This window comes from Vanessa atalanta, chromosome 22 (genome assembly GCF_905147765.1).
Source record: "Vanessa atalanta chromosome 22, ilVanAtal1.2, whole genome shotgun sequence".
Classification (NCBI taxonomy): Eukaryota; Metazoa; Arthropoda; class Insecta; order Lepidoptera; family Nymphalidae; genus Vanessa; species Vanessa atalanta.
In genome coordinates this window covers 5541674-5561544 of record NC_061892.1, presented here as the reverse complement: position 1 = coordinate 5561544, position 19871 = coordinate 5541674, and the positions used below count along the sequence as shown (strand labels likewise).

General features: G+C 30.7%; 1 protein-coding gene across 1 annotated transcript in view; it reads right to left on the bottom strand.

The window, feature by feature from the left end:
* Window positions 1–1527: 1527 nt before the first annotated feature.
* Window positions 1528–19871, bottom strand: part of LOC125072774 — a 92065-nt gene continuing 73721 nt past the window's right edge. Inside the window, exons 2-7 of the mRNA XM_047683466.1 lie at window positions 13582–13790; window positions 12896–13031; window positions 6498–6631; window positions 4033–4148; window positions 2628–2731; window positions 1528–1628 (exon numbers count right to left, since the gene is read on the bottom strand). Coding sequence (XP_047539422.1) covers window positions 1528–1628; window positions 2628–2731; window positions 4033–4148; window positions 6498–6631; window positions 12896–13031; window positions 13582–13790 — 800 coding nt within the window. The remainder of the gene's footprint in view (window positions 1629–2627; window positions 2732–4032; window positions 4149–6497; window positions 6632–12895; window positions 13032–13581; window positions 13791–19871) is intronic.

The following is a 19871-nucleotide window of genomic DNA, read 5'->3' as shown; positions in this document are numbered from 1 at the left end:
AAAAATTCCAGAGGGCGTCCAGACAATGTATTCCCGTTGAGTGGATAACTGGATACGAGGGGAGAGATCGCTTTGCGAGATTACTATGATTGATTAAAATATCTGATATATTATTACTGTATTTAAGACGATTTAATGTTCTTCATATTACTTATTTGACGGCGGTGAATATTTGTTTGAAACATCATAAATTCGAAGGGTGAACTGTCATTAGGAGTTTAAAACAAAAACAGTATGATCATATTATAATCATTCAATGCATTAAAATATTTATATACATTATTATAATTTTAGAATAATAACATATATAAAGATCGATTTTGTAACAATTAACAAAGTTAGATCTCTAAATTCATTTCCACTGCCTTATAAAGGACGTTACACACAAATACCTTTATAAATCCAAAATAATATTACAGAAATTGACAAATGTCTGGAAATGAGCGAAGTTTTCATTAACGAAGTAATTTTTAGACATCTAAAAGGATACAAGTAAACAAATGGAGAAAGAATGTCTTACTCAAATTTGACCTTGAAATTTTTCTCTCATTGCAGCCGAAGAAGTTTCACTTCGAAAATATTGACTGTCAGCTTATTATATAATTTTGAAACTAATTTAAAAGTATTTCGGTATTGCATGGGATCCAAAACTACCTACATTTAAATAATATCATGTTCCACGTTCGAAATTCTCCGACAACTTAGCCATAGAATTATTTTACGATTAAAATTATGTTTTTACTAACATTAATAGGAATTTAACGTTAATCATTGCTTGGTATATTCATAAATTATTTACAGAATAACAATTACAATCAACTGTATGTACAACGTAAATTAATACTACAATATATAGTCAGTCTATTTTAATATTAATTAATTACAACTGCTAATTAATTCAATTACGAAATTATTCAAGCTCTTTTACTAATTTAATCAATTGGGAAAATTGTTAATTACATCAATTGTGTATGAAAAAAGTGGCCGTAACCGGACACCCAGCGGATGTGAAACATCGTAATTTAAGTTCATTAAGAATAATAAAATAAAGAAAAACCAATAAATGTGGAGTGAAATAAATCAAAACTTCATTTAATTAACAAAATAAATATGTTATTTATAATACAGGGCAAACAAAAGTATATACATACACAATATACAACAACCACACATAGGGAACAGAGAGCGGCGGCTTAGAGCGTCATGCTAATTTTGTCGTCACCCCAAAGGCACGCTAAATGATGTTTCACATCAAAATTATACTGAATTAATTTATAAATTAAATTATCCGATACATAACGTGAGCTTAGTAATTACCAGTTCCTTAAAGTACATTTTTTTACATGGATAATCCTTAAAAATATTATTGACTAATTAAATTAAATTTCCTACACAATCAACATTGAAAAGAGTCGTATTGTCCTTAATATTACCAAAACAACATTCGAGAACCCTGACGTACTACACTTTTAATATAATTTACGAGATACAATATTTAATAAGCTTAATCTAATTTAAGAAAAACAGCTATCTTATTGATGTCTCGGTGTAACTTTCTACTAGAAATTGTAAAAAGAAATATATTAAAATAACAAGAATTGTCGGCAAACACGTTTTTGATGCAGCTCCTGAAAAAGATAAGATAACGTTTTACATTAAATTACATTTTACATTAACAGCCTGTAAATTTCCCACTGCTGGGCTAAGGCCTCCTCTCCCTTTGAGGAGAAGGTTTATTTTTATCGGAGCATATTTCACCACGCTACTCCAATGCGGGTTGGTGGAATACACATGTGGCAGAATTTCGTTGAAATTAGACACATGCAGGTTTCCTCACGATGTTTTCCTTCACCGCTGGGCACGAGATGAATTATAAACACAAATTAAGCACATGAAAATTCAGTGGTGCTTGCCTGGGTTTGAACCCGCAATCATCGGTTAAGATGCACGCGTTCTAACCACTAGGCCATCTCGGCTCGGATAACGTGTTAAAATAACCTTTTATGTATTGCGATTCTCGGACTTAAAAGCCCAATATATCCCAGTCGACAAAATTCTATGCTAAGATTCACTAACCAAATATGGTACATTGAATTCTGACTAAGCGTCACTAACTTTTCATGTCGTCACAAAACATTTGGTGTTCGACGATCATGGAAGACATCGTGTCAAAGCCGTCATGTATTTGATAAAGATAGCACTATTAAAGTATTATATGTTAGATATTTTTTCACTATAACTCCTAGTCATATTAAAAGATCAGCAGCAATTTTCTGCAAGAATTCATGTCCTAACTACCTAACTTGTAAATTTGTAAAAATCTATAATATGTCTTAATACGTGAACCCTTTAATGTTATAATAATTATAACAATTAATGTCGCATATAACTTTCTGGAATTTCACAATCGTGCTCTGATGAGCTTCGAATTTATTCTTACAGAATGTTTCCTCTGTTAATAATGAAGTCACTGTAATTTTAATAATCAAAAAAATCGGCTTAATATTTCTGGTGATAATATCATTGCCAGTAGAAATGAGATTATATTAACTCAAATTCGAAATACATTTTCATTCGAAAGTACTCTAAGTAATCGCTCACTATGCAATACGGGGTTTAAATAATACCTGTAAAACTCCGGCCTAAAGCGGAAGCTGGATTCGTATTTCGTTCACGGAGAACTATTGTGTGGCTTGTTGCTTTCCAAACGTCGAATATAGACGCTTCACATCTGCAACAATTCCAAATATTACTTTAAAAGCCACTTTAAGGTTTCAGATACAACGATGAAATGGATGTGAATTAAATTCATTTTTTAATTTTTTTTAGTACGTATTCAGACAACTACCATGTATTTACTAGCTTATAAGTCTGTTGTAGGTACCCAAATACTGGGCTTAAAAGTGATCGAGTTTTTTGTAGAGAAATTCTAAATTGTCTGATATTAAGGAGGTAGAAGTCCTCTTTCTGGTTTTATTCAATTGCTGTCTTTTAGGATTTCTATAATCGAAATGTGTTTTTCGGATTCCAATACATACAATTTGAAATTTAATTTGAAGTCGTAAACGTAGATAATTATAACATCACACACACATATATAAATGAGGTGTGAATTTATTAAGCCCTTCTAGTTCCCAAGTAAGATATTCAGACAAGTCAAATCTCATTTTCTATTTACAGTTCACGTAAAGTGCCTTTTATATAACGACGTTCGAGTTATCCCAAAAGGTGCTTAGGAATAGACATGTTAAGAAAAACTCTAAATTTCGGGACAGGAACAAAATTAGATAACCTTTTTTACATACAGCCAGTTGATTTTCAGAAAAGATAATATTCTATCAAAATCGAGGACATGAAAGATTAAAGAAAAAAATGACGATCAAGTAATATAAAGATACCCAAAATAGTGATTTTATTCTTTTTAGAGAATCATGATTGTCTTATTTCTCTTACGTCTATGTTACTTATTTACGACTCCCCCAAACGTGTTTTTCGTTTGGTCTATATATCTCGGTAGTCTATTTTCAAGTAATGTATACGGCATCCTGAAGTTTATTTTATGAATAAGGACTAGGATCTTTTCAACATACTTTTACATTATCCCTCGTACATATTCTAATGGATTTACTTTAATGTTATCTATTGATAAGTACGTATAAAATTTTAGAAGGAAAGAATATTTTCTGCACCTTATATGTATATGGTTTTTATTGATTTAACAGAAGCTTTGTTAAAACTAAATCACTAGAATTGGACAATAACAGCAAGTTTCAGACTTATTAAGCCAATAGTATTAATTCGTTATTCATAAATCTTCATAAATAAAGGAAAATAAAAAAAAAATCTATGAATGTACATAAAACTATATGAATTTCAATGAAAAACCACGAGGTTTTTTTCAAGCCAGTTGAAGTTTTACTCAGCAGAGATAATAATCACTGGATTAATGAATGAATGATTCGTTTGTAACATAAATAAAACAATTTGAAATAAGAAAATTTTATCGAGGAAAATTGAGAAGAAATTTTATACCGTATCATAAGCGTGGGTACTGGAGATAAGACTGCTGCTTCTAATTCTAAAGTGGACAGGCTCGAGGCGTAGCCATTGCTGAAGTTCAAAACGTGATTCGCTGTAAAGCTAGGGACCTGTAACAATGGAAACTATTGTTAAAGAACTGTATACACGGCTTACGGTTTCCGGTTCAGTAATGACAAAGTAATTATTGGTTTTCTGTTCTTTAATTTATTTTTAAAATCTATAGTGTAGTATTGTAGCAACCAATGCCGTTTGATATTCGAATACATTTTTAAATATAGTATAATTTTTTAAATTCATTTTCTTTTTTTAAATTGACGTTATCGTTTATATATGAATATAAAGCCCGCGGCATTTCTCGCTGTATATAATAAAGTATTTTATTGCTGAAATATCATGTAGCCTATGTTACTTTTGAATAAAGAAGGATATTAAAACGGGTTAGCGAGTTTCATAGTTCATCGATTGCAAACAATCTAAAAATCTATCCTCTTTACAATATTGGTAGCGATATAAAACTTTTCGTAATGTTTATGTAGACTCAAGAAATGTTATTTGCAATGTCTAAGTCTGAGATTGTAAAACAAACGGCAAATGGAGTTCGTGCAACTGTATAGTGAGGCAACAAAAGCTATAACCAATAATAATTAAAGCGACAGTCATTTTCCAATTGAGGTCCTAGTAGTTTGGGTTTCAATACTTTCAGAAAAGGTTATCTAGCAGATATTGACCTCTTTTGTAAATATATATTTCATATTGTTGTCTCTTTTTTCAATACGTAACTCATATGATTTTTGTCAAACCAATATTTACTCCTACACTGCATTTAAAAATATCAATGAAAAGAAACAACTGTAATGAAATTCGTTCTTAAATCTAAAAACTTTGTACCTTTAACAAGAAAAATCATATTTAATCTTAAACGAAGTTGGGTAAGTTTGGACAAAGTTATTGCCTTGTATTATGAAAGTTCACCAAAAATAGCCAACTTTGTTTGACTAGTGAGGGTAAACTGGTGAACTAATTTGATTCAGTGTCTTAAAATTTTCTCGTATAGTATTTTTAATAAAATCTTTCGTTAGCAAGATATCTGTCTAAGATATTCAATCCACTAGATGAAATTTAGTTTCTAGACAACTTTCTTTTATTTTGTATGAGAAGGTGGCAACTGATAATTAGTGGTCACCATCACTAGTATACATTAGATCTGTAAGAAATATTAAACATTCTTTACATCGTCAATTTGGTAATTAGAGGAGGCCTTTGTTGCCGATCACTTTAATACAAATTACCATCATAATGTATATTTAGTTTTTACTAACTAAGATGTTCTTTGTGCCTGTAGTTACTCTACTCTACCTTCATACTAGAATACAATAATACTGAGTATTGCTGTTTGGTAGAATATAATAATATATTCTATTGACTAAATCAAATTGAACGTAAAACAAGTTCATCGAAGTTCATCTTTCCGACCGCGAGGTACAGTTCAGTATTTGACAAATTGCTTTTAGCCGCGGATGGGTTTAATGTGATCCGTTGATCAAATTGACCGTTGCCACGAATCAGAATTATGGGTTACGTTCGCCAGATTCGACGTAACATATATAGATCACTTTTTAATTAATTTTAGCAAGACGCGATATATATTAAACTGTATTAAAATATAAAAACTGACTTAATAACACCAGCTATCTGAACCGTTATTATAGAGATGACAAAATTGTATGCTAGTGAAACATAGGTATTCAATATGACGTCATGATCGACGAGTGTCGAATTGAAAAGTGACGTAGACAATTGTTTATTAAAGCGATCAATCTGTTTGACAATAGTATTGCTATACAAATGACAAGTTTGACGAGTGACTTTAATATTTTTCTGCTATATTATTTTAGTTCTTACTATTTTTCTTTCTTGAGTCTAGTCGATCAAATACAGCATCAAAAGCGTCTGAAAGAAGTCATTCAACATTCATTGACTCAATTTCAAGTATAAATTGTATTTTTTAAATTGTCACATGTTTAAGTTCTTACTGCGTAAGTTATGTTGGTCAACTTATTGTGATTTATTGATCGATCTGAATCAACTATTTAAATTTCGAACATTATAAATCGAAGCTCAAAACAAAGGCAATGAAAAAAAATTACACTAGCAATTATAAACATATACATTTTATGAGAATTTGATATCATTTATATTTAGTGAGATTACCTTCATTAAAACTCATTATCGTTATTGTAGAAGTGTGACCAATTAATTAAAATGTCAAAGTAATCCTTCTCTGAATGAAATCAAAATGGCTGCCTCGTTACCATAGACGCGATGCTCTGCTAGAGTGGCAGTAACAAGACACACCGTCCTATAAACTGTTCTTCGTAATATAAATACATACAATATACAACATATTAATTAATCTTAAATTTAAATCGAAGTATATAAATGATTTTTAAACTCACCATTTGTTCATTGACGTACCACGTGATATTCGCAGCTGGTAATGATGGGGGTGACGTACAATTCGCCCGAATATGGTCACCACCTATGTACGTCATCCTATCTGATGTAACATTCGGACTCAACAAGGGTGGCTCTGTGAAAACATAGAACAATTAACATGCAATATAATTTGAAAAAAAAAATAAGCTACTAATTAATGGTATATTGAAAATTGCCTTTAATCGATTAAAAGAAGTTATCATCTTATATCACTAATGTCAATGATAGCAAGTGGTCACCACTTCTCATAGACATTGACAGCGCCAATGCGCCACCAACCACTAAATGGGAACTATGATGGTATATCTCTTGTGCTACACACTGGCTCACTTACCCTTCAAACCAGAAAAACAACTATACTATTGCCGTTTGGCAGTATAATATCTGAGTAAATATATGAGAGGAGGGTTCCTATCCAGGCGAGCTTTTATAAACAGTTTCGTCATGATCAGTCTTCTCAATGTTTGATCACTATTTTGATATATAATGACTTACTTATGATGTACGTATGTTTTATTACAATTATTTCTTTATCCATTATAACTAGATGTTGAAAAAGAGTAACTACTGAGTTCCTTGCCGGTTCTTCTCGGTAGAATCTACATTCCGAACCGGTGGTAGCTTTACTTAAAATAGTTTGTTAAATGACGATTAAAAATTGCTTGTAAAAGCCTACTTGATTAAAGTTTATTTGATTTGATTGAACATAGCGGATCAGCATATAAAAACATACTATATAAAATAACATAATGAGGACATTGTTTTGTATTATATTTGTTATTTTCATAAGCATACACTAGTTAAATATAAAACACGTTTCCATAATTTAGTCAATATTTAATATTATACGATGGTTTTAAAAAGCGATAATTTACTAACAGGCTTTGTTTTTTTAGCTCATTATTGTACTTGTCAAAATTGTTCATTTATTATAGCCCGATAGTCATGGAATCTATTTTAATGCTGTAATTATGATGATTTATACAGTATGTTAATTTTATACAATAATAAATGATAAAGCGAAAATAAAGTTTTAATTTTATATGCAAGTTATTTTGCCAAAAAAGTTTTTGCTGAACATTTTTTTTATATTTAATTGGATATACCCTATCAGTATCATAGGTTCGTAGGCTACTTTTTCAAATAACCCTTAAATCTACTTTCTTTAAAATATGTGTAAATTTTTAAATTTCATCTTAACTTTTATAACATTTTATAAACTTATTAAGTTTATTATTATGCATGTTTTCCATGTTATTTTAATTAGGCAGTATAAAATTTTCCACGCGTCAGTGTATCTATAGCTTAGCTATGTATAATTACAAAACAAAAGACTTTCTAGAAAACAATAGAGATTATTAAGCGAAGCGAATTTCCAAACCTAGTCGTTTCCTTTGAGTGAACAACCGTAGAAAAGTCTTTATTTCACGGTAAATTTCTACCTAGCGTCATTGAGAGGTGAATGAACTTTGCCCTTTTCCGATTTGTGAATTTACAAATAAAACTAACCTAGAGTTGTATTTTGTACTGTGTGATACTTTAAGTCGCTCTTAAATTGACGTCGCAGATTTATTAATTTTGAATAAAAAAACAAAGATTTTTTTGAAAGTAAGCTGTTTGTCACAACGCGTTATATAAAAGTTTAATGGCTTTCACTGAGAAGAAAAGTATGATGATACGTCAGAAAGTATGCGCAAAATGAGATGTCAGAAACTTTTTAATAACACGAGTCACGTGTGAAACCTCTTTTTTTAGAATAAGATCCGGCGTCTATTTTTTGCAGATATTGGTTTTAATTAATATTAAAGAAATTCAAATGTCAGTGCAATATAAATAAATAAATACTGTTAGTAATAAAAATAACCATGTTAATAAAAAAATAAATAAATAAATAGTATTACGAAATTATCAAGAAATAATATAATTTACCGAAATAAATAATCTATTAAATGTAAATAATCTCCCACTATTTTTTTTCATGAGATTTATAGGTTTCAAAATAAAGCAATTATTATTCCTGATTATTATTAAAACCTTAAAACACGTTGAGTACGTAATGCATATTAATAAATAACAAACTTTTATGGATGCATGTATGTTACTCAATGACGCCAGAACGGCTTAACGGATTTGAACGTAATTTAGTACAGATAAACAGGTTATTTTTATCCTGGACTTATGTATCGAATATCTCACCTTCTAAGCACACTCAGAATACTTCACGGTCGGACCCCACTGTATTCCCACTGACAACTGACACTTATGTTTTTAACTGACGTGAAAAGCGAGTAATTCAGTTTTTTGTTCATTATAAAACCACATCTGTATAATGAACTTGCACTACATATCTATACTTATCAAATTATACATCAATATATGGCTGCTTGTTTTAGACGGGATACCCCATAATATATTATATTCTCTATTTGAATTCAATTTAATCAAATAAACACGTATTCACAGGAATACGGTGTCGGATCTTAGCCTATTAAAAATTTGTATGGAAAGCACACGAATTTTAAAATTAGAACAAAAGACCTAAAAACAAAAACCTCATGTTCGGAGATTGAAATCGAACTGGCCCGTTTGTTTTTGCCGAACGCCTCGACAAAATGCCAGCTGCGTTGTGAATATGCAATATTTCAGCAATCCTAATAAAGGATTCCTCGGAAAGGGTAGAATTTTCGGGAAATAGGCAGATGGTTTCAACGCGGTTGATAGAGTAAGCATCTCTAATATCAGGCTTATCCGTTTATGAACGGAAACATTTAGATTACGAAATTATGAATGTATAGTGATTTAAAATACTATGCATTAAACATAAATATCAATAAAAATGAATGATTGTATATTTGTCCTTGTGAAGGTTACTGACCTAATAACCATTTGTATGTTTATCGTTTAATATAACGTTTTATAGTAGGTATATATTTATTAATGTAACACATAATGAACATACGGCTTTATTCGCGCGAATTTTATAAAAAATTTTTCACATTAACAGCCTGGAGAAGGTTTGGAGCATATTCCACCACGCTGCTCCAATGCGGGTTGCTGGAATACACATGTGGCAGAATTTCTTTGAAATTAGACACATGTAGGTTTCCTCACGATGTTTTCCTTCACCGCCGAGCACGAGATGAATTATAACACAAATCAAGCATTGAAAATTCTGTAGTGCTTGCCTGGTTTTGAACCCGAAATCATCGGTTAAGATGCACACGTTCTAACCACTGGGCCATCTCTCAAACCTTACCTATATCAGAAAAACCGTCAGTTCCACTTAACCCCCTCCCTCTCAAGGGGTGGAAAAAGTAGTCTATGTTCCCTGGTACTCAAACTATATTCACACCAAATAAAAAAAAAAACTTTATTTCCTCCCGTACAAAACGCTAATTTCATATGTCAAATACCTAATATTACGAAAACTGTAGTATGATAATCAAATATTTATACCATATATTTATAAGTAATCGTCTTTATAATAGGTAATTTATATGTATTAATGTTTTTTATATTACTTTATGTATATTATTTGACAAGACAAAATGTTGAACCTGTTATTGACTGTGTGTGTTCTAACTGTACTGAATTTTAAACCGGTTCCATCCAAGTGATTGAGCTGAAATTTGCACACACGAACTCTTGAGAATACTGGAAATACAAACTAGGATACAAAATGTGTTACGAGAGACGGTAGACGGATCACAACTTTGAAGTTGATCAAAGTACTGTCTAAAATTATTAGTCCTTCATGATGTTAGATTCCATAGCTAACGAAAATATGCAAAAAATAAAAATCCTTGAATAAAAACTACGACTTACAAAAACGACTTCAAATCTATAATCAGGTCGGATACAAACCGAAGGAGACAGTGGATAAATGCTAAATTTAAACCATGAACGGTGGCGGTTACGCTTATTAAATACTGGTGAGTGAATAGATTATAAATTTAATTCATTTTGGTAAATAGATTAAGATTAATTATGATAAACGGAAGGATTTAAGGGTGATTTTTAAATCCAATCACATTAAACATTTTAAATACAAGATTAAAATTTACTTTGATATTTTTGGTATGAATCAAAAATAGAACTCAATAAAGAGACTTTAATATAACTTTAATAGATGTTGCTATCTGAATCAACATTTCAACGAAAAAAGATTTAAAAAAATATGCTTAAGATTAACAGACGAAAAAGACAAAATTATTCGACACGTTTATGGGAACTCGGTCCTTTAATTGAAATATATAAGTAGCCTTTTTGATAAATGAAATAATTCTAAAAACGATTTAAATTTAGAACAGTAGAAATATATATATAAACATGTTAAATAGCTTAGTCTACATTTTTTAAATAAGAATTTTTAATAAGTAAAACGGAACCAGGTTTAAGAGTGAGAATCACCAATCAGTTCTTATATTACAATTACACTTTCAATATATTTTGCATTAAAATTGCTTTGTTCCTCTCTTCCACCAACCAAGAGATAATACTACAAATCAGATGTAAATTTTTTAATAAGCAGTAGTCATTCACAATCCTGAAAAGGCGTAGCACATAATTGTTTATTAATAATTTCGCTTTCTCGCAAAAGACTGAAATGTAAATAGTCTTTTGAAGTAACAATTCTACGAACTTTGAGTCTTTAATGTCAAAAATATGATTTAGATGAAACATAAATCGTGTTTATATTGAAATAAAAATTACTAGGGTTAAGTCTCGTAGAATTTGAAATAATTGAATAATCATGCTTAAATTGCTATTAAGCGATACATTAAATTACGAAAGCTTATTAAAATGCGGCTAGCAGTCTCAATGTTCTAAAAGCACTAATTTACACTTCCATAATTTATTAAGCCTTTCAATGTCAACCTACCTTTCTATACTATGTAATAAATAAATAATAAATATTGGACAACATCTCATACATTACTCTGATCCCAATGTAAGTAGCTAAAGCACTTGTGTTAAGGAAAATCAGAAGTAACGACGGTACCACATACACCCAGACCCTAGACAAAATAGAAAACTAATGAACTTTTTCTACATCGACTCGGCCGGGAATCGAACCCGGTACATCGGAGTGGCGTACCCATGAAAACCGGTGTACACACAACTCGACCACGGAGGTCGTCAAAGTAGTTGAGTGTTAGTCGATTATATTAAAGTTGATATTGAATTTAGTAAGATATAAAATGGAAATGTTATTTTAACCCTGTTCAAAAAATCTGATGAACAAAATAGACCAATTAATACATAACTTCTCAGTCCATTTGAATTGTATAACAAAAACATTCGAGCAGCTTTGATTTAAATTGAGGTTAAAAAATAAACGATAAAGATTCGTGACGTTATTTAAAATTCAATTTGGCAAATCCTTCAGCTGATCGACTTCGTTCGTAATGCTTGCTGAAATATAGTTTTAGATTTAGACAATGCGAAAGGTAAAAAAATAATAGTAGTTATAAAAAAAAGAAAGTGGTTTATAACTGAGACTAGAAATAAACCAAAGAGAGCTTTACTAATTCAATCCTTGGGTTCTTCATTGGATTTCTCGCATCCGTTCTTTTTCTGTTGATTTAAATGTTTTTCACGACGTTGCTGGGAAATCGTGTTAGCAGATGAAGGAAACTTTTAGTCGCGAAAAGAAGAAAATTGAATACTTTATTATTAATAGGAATCACTTTTTTTTTTAATTTGCATAGTTCTAGATTATTAAGAATATTATAATTGGTCTCTTAATCTATATCTATAATCGTAATCTCTTAAGTTCAACATAAAATTTCGATATAAAATTATTTTTCTAACGTTATTCATTAACGTTAAATCATTATTATACTTAATAATAACCACCTAATATAACTTAACCACAGATTTAGCTTAGACAAAGATATTTTGATGCATCAGAGATTACAGAATTTTCAATATCATTTAACATTTGAAGGACGACATAGATGTGTATTAAGTATCACCCTAGGAAAATAAATAACACAACAACCAAAGCAGATGAAATTTGAGTCGAATCCTCTTCATCGTTGTTATCATCAGTTGTTTTTAGGTTATTGGCATTTTCAGTATGATCTTCAACAAAACAGCTCCCATACAATGTAAATCCGAAAGCAAAATGCGTGGTGCGGTAAGTATAGCGTGTCTTAGAGGACGTATTGGGCGTGATAAAGGAAAACATGTATCAAGTTGCAGCGACAAGGTTCAACGACCTAAAATGGCTTATTATGCGGAAAATTGTATTTATGCGAGATTACGTGATCTCACTAAAGCGGGTTTTTGTACGAATTTATTTTCAGGCACTAAAAATGTCCATTCAAAAAGAAATATAATTTTATATACAAACCGACTACCACCATTTCCGCAGACTTGATATCCGTATGGAATAGCGGTGCATCGGCTGACACTTCACATTGATATTCCCCAGTTAGTGTGCGGTCTACTTCTGTTAGAACTACTCTATTCTGATCGGATGCTGCAACCTGGTAATTTAAATACACAACATACTTATTTACAATAACATTAAACTAGAACGGTTTTATTACTAACAGTATTTAAAACGGGATATTTACCATTTTTTTTGTTCACGAGACATTTGTAGATAATGTCGAAATATATAAATATATAAATATCGAGCTCCACCAAATAAAAATGAAAAACATGGTAAATACCCCGTTTTAAATACTGTTAGCAATAAAAATAACCATGTTAATTTAAAATCTTATAGAGAACGGTTTTGTTACTAAAACTTTATATTGGTTGTCTAAAAGTTAGATTGTACATAATTATTATGAATTATGCACATTTTTTCGTGTGCCTGTAATTTTACTGGCTCACTTTGTAAAAACTAAAACTCCATTAAATTTATAAAGCTTTTTAACAAAGTTAGTCGAATTGAAAAAGTAGTTGAATATTGTTCATTAAATATTCCGCGACAGATTAACTTCGACTAATTAAATTGATTCGTAAAAATCTTGAGAAGTTTTTACTTTAATTCTCTGACAAATGGAGTATTGATTCCAATATACTTACGTCGACTTTGATTTCTGCAACGGGAAAGACTTTAGTGGCCGGCGATTCCTTTGGTACGTATCGGTAGAACTCGATCATATTTCTGTACCAACGTATTGAGTAAAGTTGAGCGCCTTCCAACTCATAAGTACACATTAGTGCGGCATCCCGACCAGTGAGAACAGCTTTTGGTACGTGAATCTGAAGAGACTTGAGCGTGTTGACTGTACCTGTGAACAAACAAACTACCAATAACAAAGTTCGATTCAATAATCCATTGGGATTGAACCCGGATTGATGTATTTACTTTGAAACGATATACGTAGATCAATGTGTAAAATCTAAATTAAATCGCGTATATGTTCTCATATGTGTTTAAAATAATACGATCGAAATGAAATGATAATGTCGTCTCATTTTGATAAGTCTTAGGTAATATTCACGCATTGATTTATTTGCGACAAATGGCAATCATAATCCTTTTTAAAAGTGATAATCAGGAATTACGTCTATAAATAATAAATTTTACGCTGAAGTACCGTGTATAATATTCTTCATGTTTTACTAACTAATCAAGGTAATTTCCTCTTATTAAAAATATAATGGACAGTAAAATTAGTTCCATTATTGTGGCTTTTATATAGAATAGCAATATAATTAGATTTGTCACATGATTTTTATTATAAAGTAAGCCATATGTAAACGAATCCAGTTTTATTTCCATTTCTGTGAATACATTGCTTTGTTTTACGTGCGAGCCGCTGATGGTATAAAAAGTGAAGCGGATTAACTGAAAAACAAAGATCTCATTGGCAGAGCTATAATCCACGTCATCCGTAAAAACGCAGATAACAAACCGAAATAGTACACAGCATAACCGGCTGTATTGTGTTTCAGCAAACGTCAAAATCGTCTTACAATTTTGATGGTTGTTACTGTTGTTAAGTTCGGCTTTTTGACATAAGATTTTACGATGGCAGCTACAGTATATATCTGCCTTACCTTTGTCGAAGGTGAAGAAAGTAAATATCCAGTTTATGGCGGCTCGTTAGAAGTTTGGTCATAACGTTAAACGACAGGCGCGCTGTTATCGCTGCTTTTGCTCAAATCTTGAAGTTAATACTTCTTCGGTTTATGATTGCCTGGTACTACTTTGATATCATTAAATCAAAGTTAATTTCTGTTCATTTATACATTGGATAAATAACATCAGTTTTTGTTATAAACCGACGTAATTGTTTTGTTTTCAAATAAATTTATAACTTTAAATTATATTATGTCTATTATTTTTAAAAATGGAATATTTAAAAATTTATTTACGCTATACTTTGACCAGTATACTAAAATTCAATTACCGAATAAAATATTGGAATCAATAGAGTTACACAATTCTGTGATGATGCACTACAGAATAATATCTTCCGATTCAGCTTTATTCTTCTAAAAGTTAAGACTCGTTCAAAATGTCCGACGCATCATTGAACACGATTGATATTGCTTTTTGTTCAAATGCAGAATATAAAAAGAAAATTCCCATTTTTATAGAGAAGAGGTTTTATTCTTAATAATATTTTTGTGAATAACAGAAATTTATAATTATTTTAGCCAGTATTTGTCTACTTCTGTTAAAGGATAGATACTTGTTTTTGACATAAAAAGGGTGATTAACCAAACTCATTAACATTTTCCTCTTAAAAAGTTTAAGGCTATTAATATATACATAATTTCATATAAAACACTGAATTATAAGATTTTTTTTAATTATATATTTTTCAATATTATTCTTAAGTCTATATAAATTTAAAGTCTATAAAAAAATAATCTGAGTGAATCGTGATTTTTATTTTACACCGATAATAGAGCACTTCCATACAAAAAGAAAAAGGTATTTTCAAGATAAAAAATATAGTTTATAAGAAAATGTTGTATTATTCATTAAAGATCGTCCAGACTATATAAAATTTAATATTAATTATTAATTAAGGAAATTGAATATTGAGTATTTACTGACTTTCTTACCGTCTCTTCTAACTAGAATCTACACGGAACCGGCGGTAATTTTACCGCCAGTAAAATACATTTTATAAAGTGCTTTTTAAAAGCCTCCTTAAAGGAAATTTATTTTGATTTCGATATGATTCGAATTTTTAACCCGTTGTTAACCCGTCTCGGTGGGTACCTACTTTTCGACCTCTCAATTAGTAAATATCTTCGGACTCCTGTTTAAAGGGTGAGTATACTAATGTAACTACAGGATATCGCCTTAGTTTTCAAGATTGTTGGCGCATTGGCGATGTAAGGGACGGTTAAAGTTTATGAAGTTTTTTTTTTGCGAATAAAAAATTATGTTATCTGTAGTAGTGGAGACAGAGTAGTAAACTCGATGACCGAACCACAATGACCTATCAATAATGGTTCATCACAATAGTTCGTCGTTTTGAGGTCGTAATAACGTAGTCGCAATATTTCAGCGAAGTTGACTGTATATGCCGTGTCACATTTTATTTTAAGTTGATTTCGATAAGGTCATTAACCTCACGTAAAAATAAAGCTCTTATTATTAAATCTAGCGGCGTTAAATGTATTCAATTTCCTTACGTGATTCAACAAAGAAGCGCTTTTTATAACGTAAATTCGCATAATTCTCTGAGGATAATTAATATGCCAACGCGAGAAATGGTTGAGTTTTATAAAGATAAAATGGGCGATATTTTATTTTAAAATGGAAGGGCGGGTTAACTTAGGGTTTTCATCTATTAAACAAAGCTAATTTAGATTTATGTCGAGGGCTTAGATACACGTATATTTATATAAGTTATAACTTCTAGTAGGACATTTATCATGTTTAATATTAGCTTAGCACTTGAAAATTTTGTGTAAAATAATATTATATAATGGAATTACTGGTCACAATTTCTTAATTATATAATTTTTTATATTTATTTTAACGAAAGCTTATGAGAATATCAATAATTCCAAATCGATGATAACTTTACGTTCGATCGATATTAAGTTAAGTTTGTAAATATTTTATTGTTATCTTAAAGATACATCATCTGGCCTAACATGTAATCAGTTTGAAAATTAGAATAATAGCGTGTCATATGTTCTAAAATTAATTTGTTCATTTATATAGTATACCTATAGAATACTTGAATCCCAAGATAAGTTATTACTTTAGCGACGACAAAGTAGTGAAAACTTATAAACACGAATGTAGCTCTGTCTGTTGCCTATTCAATAAAATAAAACCTCTTAACTGATTCAGATCTAGACACGCGGTAGCGTGTCAGCCAAGTTCAAGTAACTGAACTGGCGAGCAGCACTGTGTGTAATGTAATTTACGAAATTAGTTAGTGTCCCAGTGAACGTCATACGCTACTAAAATCAAAATCGAAATCGAAATATACTTTATTCAAGTAGGCTTTTACAAGCACTTTTGAATCGTCATTAAACAAAATATATTAAGTAAAGCTACCACCGATTCGGAATGTAGATTCTACCGAGAAGAACCGGCAAGAAACTCAGTAGTTACTACTTTTTAACATCTAAAAATAGAGTCATGAAAGAAATACAATTATATGTGTATGTTATATATCCTGCCTGGAAGACAGCATTAACTCCTCGCATTTTTATTATCTATATAATCTTGTATCGAATATTTTCTTTACCAATGTATTTTTAATTTACCCCCCAAGAGGGTAAAATGGGTAAACGTAATGTCGCGCTAGTAAAGCTGTTGGTTCAGCTTGTTCAAATATGAATCATAAAAACTAACCAACACGTTTTGAAATATTTTAAAAAATATTTCATGTTACTATATTTTTTTGTAACGAAATATTCTATCCTGTTATCTATTTTTATGTTATTTATTAGCTTATACTATATAGGCATGTGGGAACAAAATTTAATGTAAACCATTTAAAATACCCATAATTTCCGACGTCGCGTTTTATTCGACGTATTGCGGCGAACGCAGCATACAAAGATAAAAGCTTTTTAAATCTCCAAATTTACGGTTTGTTTTTACAAATGGAATACTATTTTGAGTATCTAGATATCTGCAATATTATTTTAATAGGCGATGGAACGCGTTTATGCGAACGCACGTATTCAATCGTTGAAATACGTGTGAGACTAAATCAGGGGTAAACCGATGGATGGACGATAGCATTGTAAGTAACAGCCATTTATATACTGTGGCGGTTGAGTAAGTCATTCAATGTCTGATAAAATCTTTGTATGATGAACCATTTCTACGTTATATTACGATAATTCGCCGTGTAAAGGTCGTAATAATACAGTTATGTATTTTCGCACGCACACCAATCTGTTACCGCAGTTGACGACCACGGTCATCCCGTAAATGACGTCATTATAAAAGCAGCTACATAAATATAAATCAATATGTATTATGTAAGATGAACTAGTAAGAAACTGATTTGTGAAGGGTAACATTTAAAAGTTTGGGTCCAGTGGTTATTATGGATTAATCGTAACCGAGATTACAGGTTCAAGCCCGGAGAGCAACTAGTTTAATTTATAGTTAAAATAATTCAGCTCATCACTCGTACAAAATATTTATTTACAAATATATTTAATAATGTTTTATATACAATAAACTTTTTCTATAATTATTTATAGATGATTACTTAATAAACTTTTCAATGTCGTAAAACCTTAAACAAGAATCCAATTAGTTATCTTTATAAACCATTATCATCATCATACTCCTGCCCTTAACCAATTTACTTGGGGTCGGCGCAGCATGTCTTCTTCCATACTTCCCTATCTGATCATCTCACAAGTAACATTCTTTATAAACCATTTTGGTTAATATTCTCTTACATTGTTCAACATAAATTAATGCAATAATATACGTATACTTCATTTTATTTATTATTATAAGTCACATCAAAGACGGGCTTTAAAAAAGTAATAGCTGTGTGTGGAAACTACAAATAATAAATCATTATAATATGTATATATGTCATTTATTATGCACAATATTTACAAGAAGACGTTAGAAGTCGTGAGCCGAGATGGCCCAGTGGCTAGAACGCGTGCATCTTAACCGATGATTTCGGGTTCAAACCCAGGCAGGCACCACTGAAATTTCATGTGCTTAATTTTTGTTTATAATTCATCTCGTGCTCGGCGGTGAAGGAAAACATCGTGAGGAAACCTGCATGTGTCTAATTTCAATGAAATTCTGCCATATGTGTATTCCGCCAATCCGCATTGGAGCAGCGTGGTGGAATATGGTCCAAACCTTCTCCTCAAAGGGAGAGGAGGCCTTTATCCCAGCAGTGGGACATTTACGGGCTGCTAATGTTAGAAGTCGTTAGAATTTTTTAACGTAATAATACCATTGTTGAAATAGTTTAGTCACATTAATTATGCTTTCAATTTATTGATTTGTATGTTTAAGAATATGTTCTTTTTTTCTAAATAAATCGTGCTTTGCACTGCTTTAATAGTTTTGTGAAGAGCGTGATAGTTTACATACTGTACCGTGGAAAATAAAGGTGAGTTGAAAACGCTTTGTTTGGTAAACTATTGAATTTTACTGAAAATACAAACGCTTGTGCTAGCACGCCTCGGAACTATTAATTCCTCTTTTAAAATATTTTTATTATTGGTGTTCTATGAGCGTGTATTTTAAATCATTGAATAGAATAACTAAAATAAATTACACACATATACACGTGAAGCATCAGCAAGACTGACTCGTACGCCGTGACGGCCAACGGGATGACCTACTCTTACGGTGTCATGCCTCCCTTCCGCCGCCGCTCTCTACTGCCTTATGTGCGCCAGGTTATTATACTTCTTTGTTATATACTATATTGTAGTATAATACTATATAATTTTATTATACATATATTAAATAAATTAAAAAATACTACTAAATAAAGGAATTTGACTCTCATTTTTTAATTCTAATTTCCTTCATAAATCATCAAGTTCGGTGTTATTTTTTTATTACGTATCATTCCAGTATATAAACTAAAAATGAGTATATTACATTTTAATTTGAGCAAATAATTATATTGAATAAAATCATTATGAAACAGATATTTTTTAGCAGTTTACACAACGAAACCCGGATTTCTCTCTTTTATATTAAATAAGTTAAGAATTTTTTTAATATAAACTTTAATTAATGAAGATAAAATAATTTTCACAGAATATATTTTATGTAAAAATATTTCAAGCTAAAAACGACCTTTATCGTTTTAAGATTGAGTATCAATTTATAATTACGACGTGTTCCTTAAATCAAGATTTGACACATGCACGTAATCTTC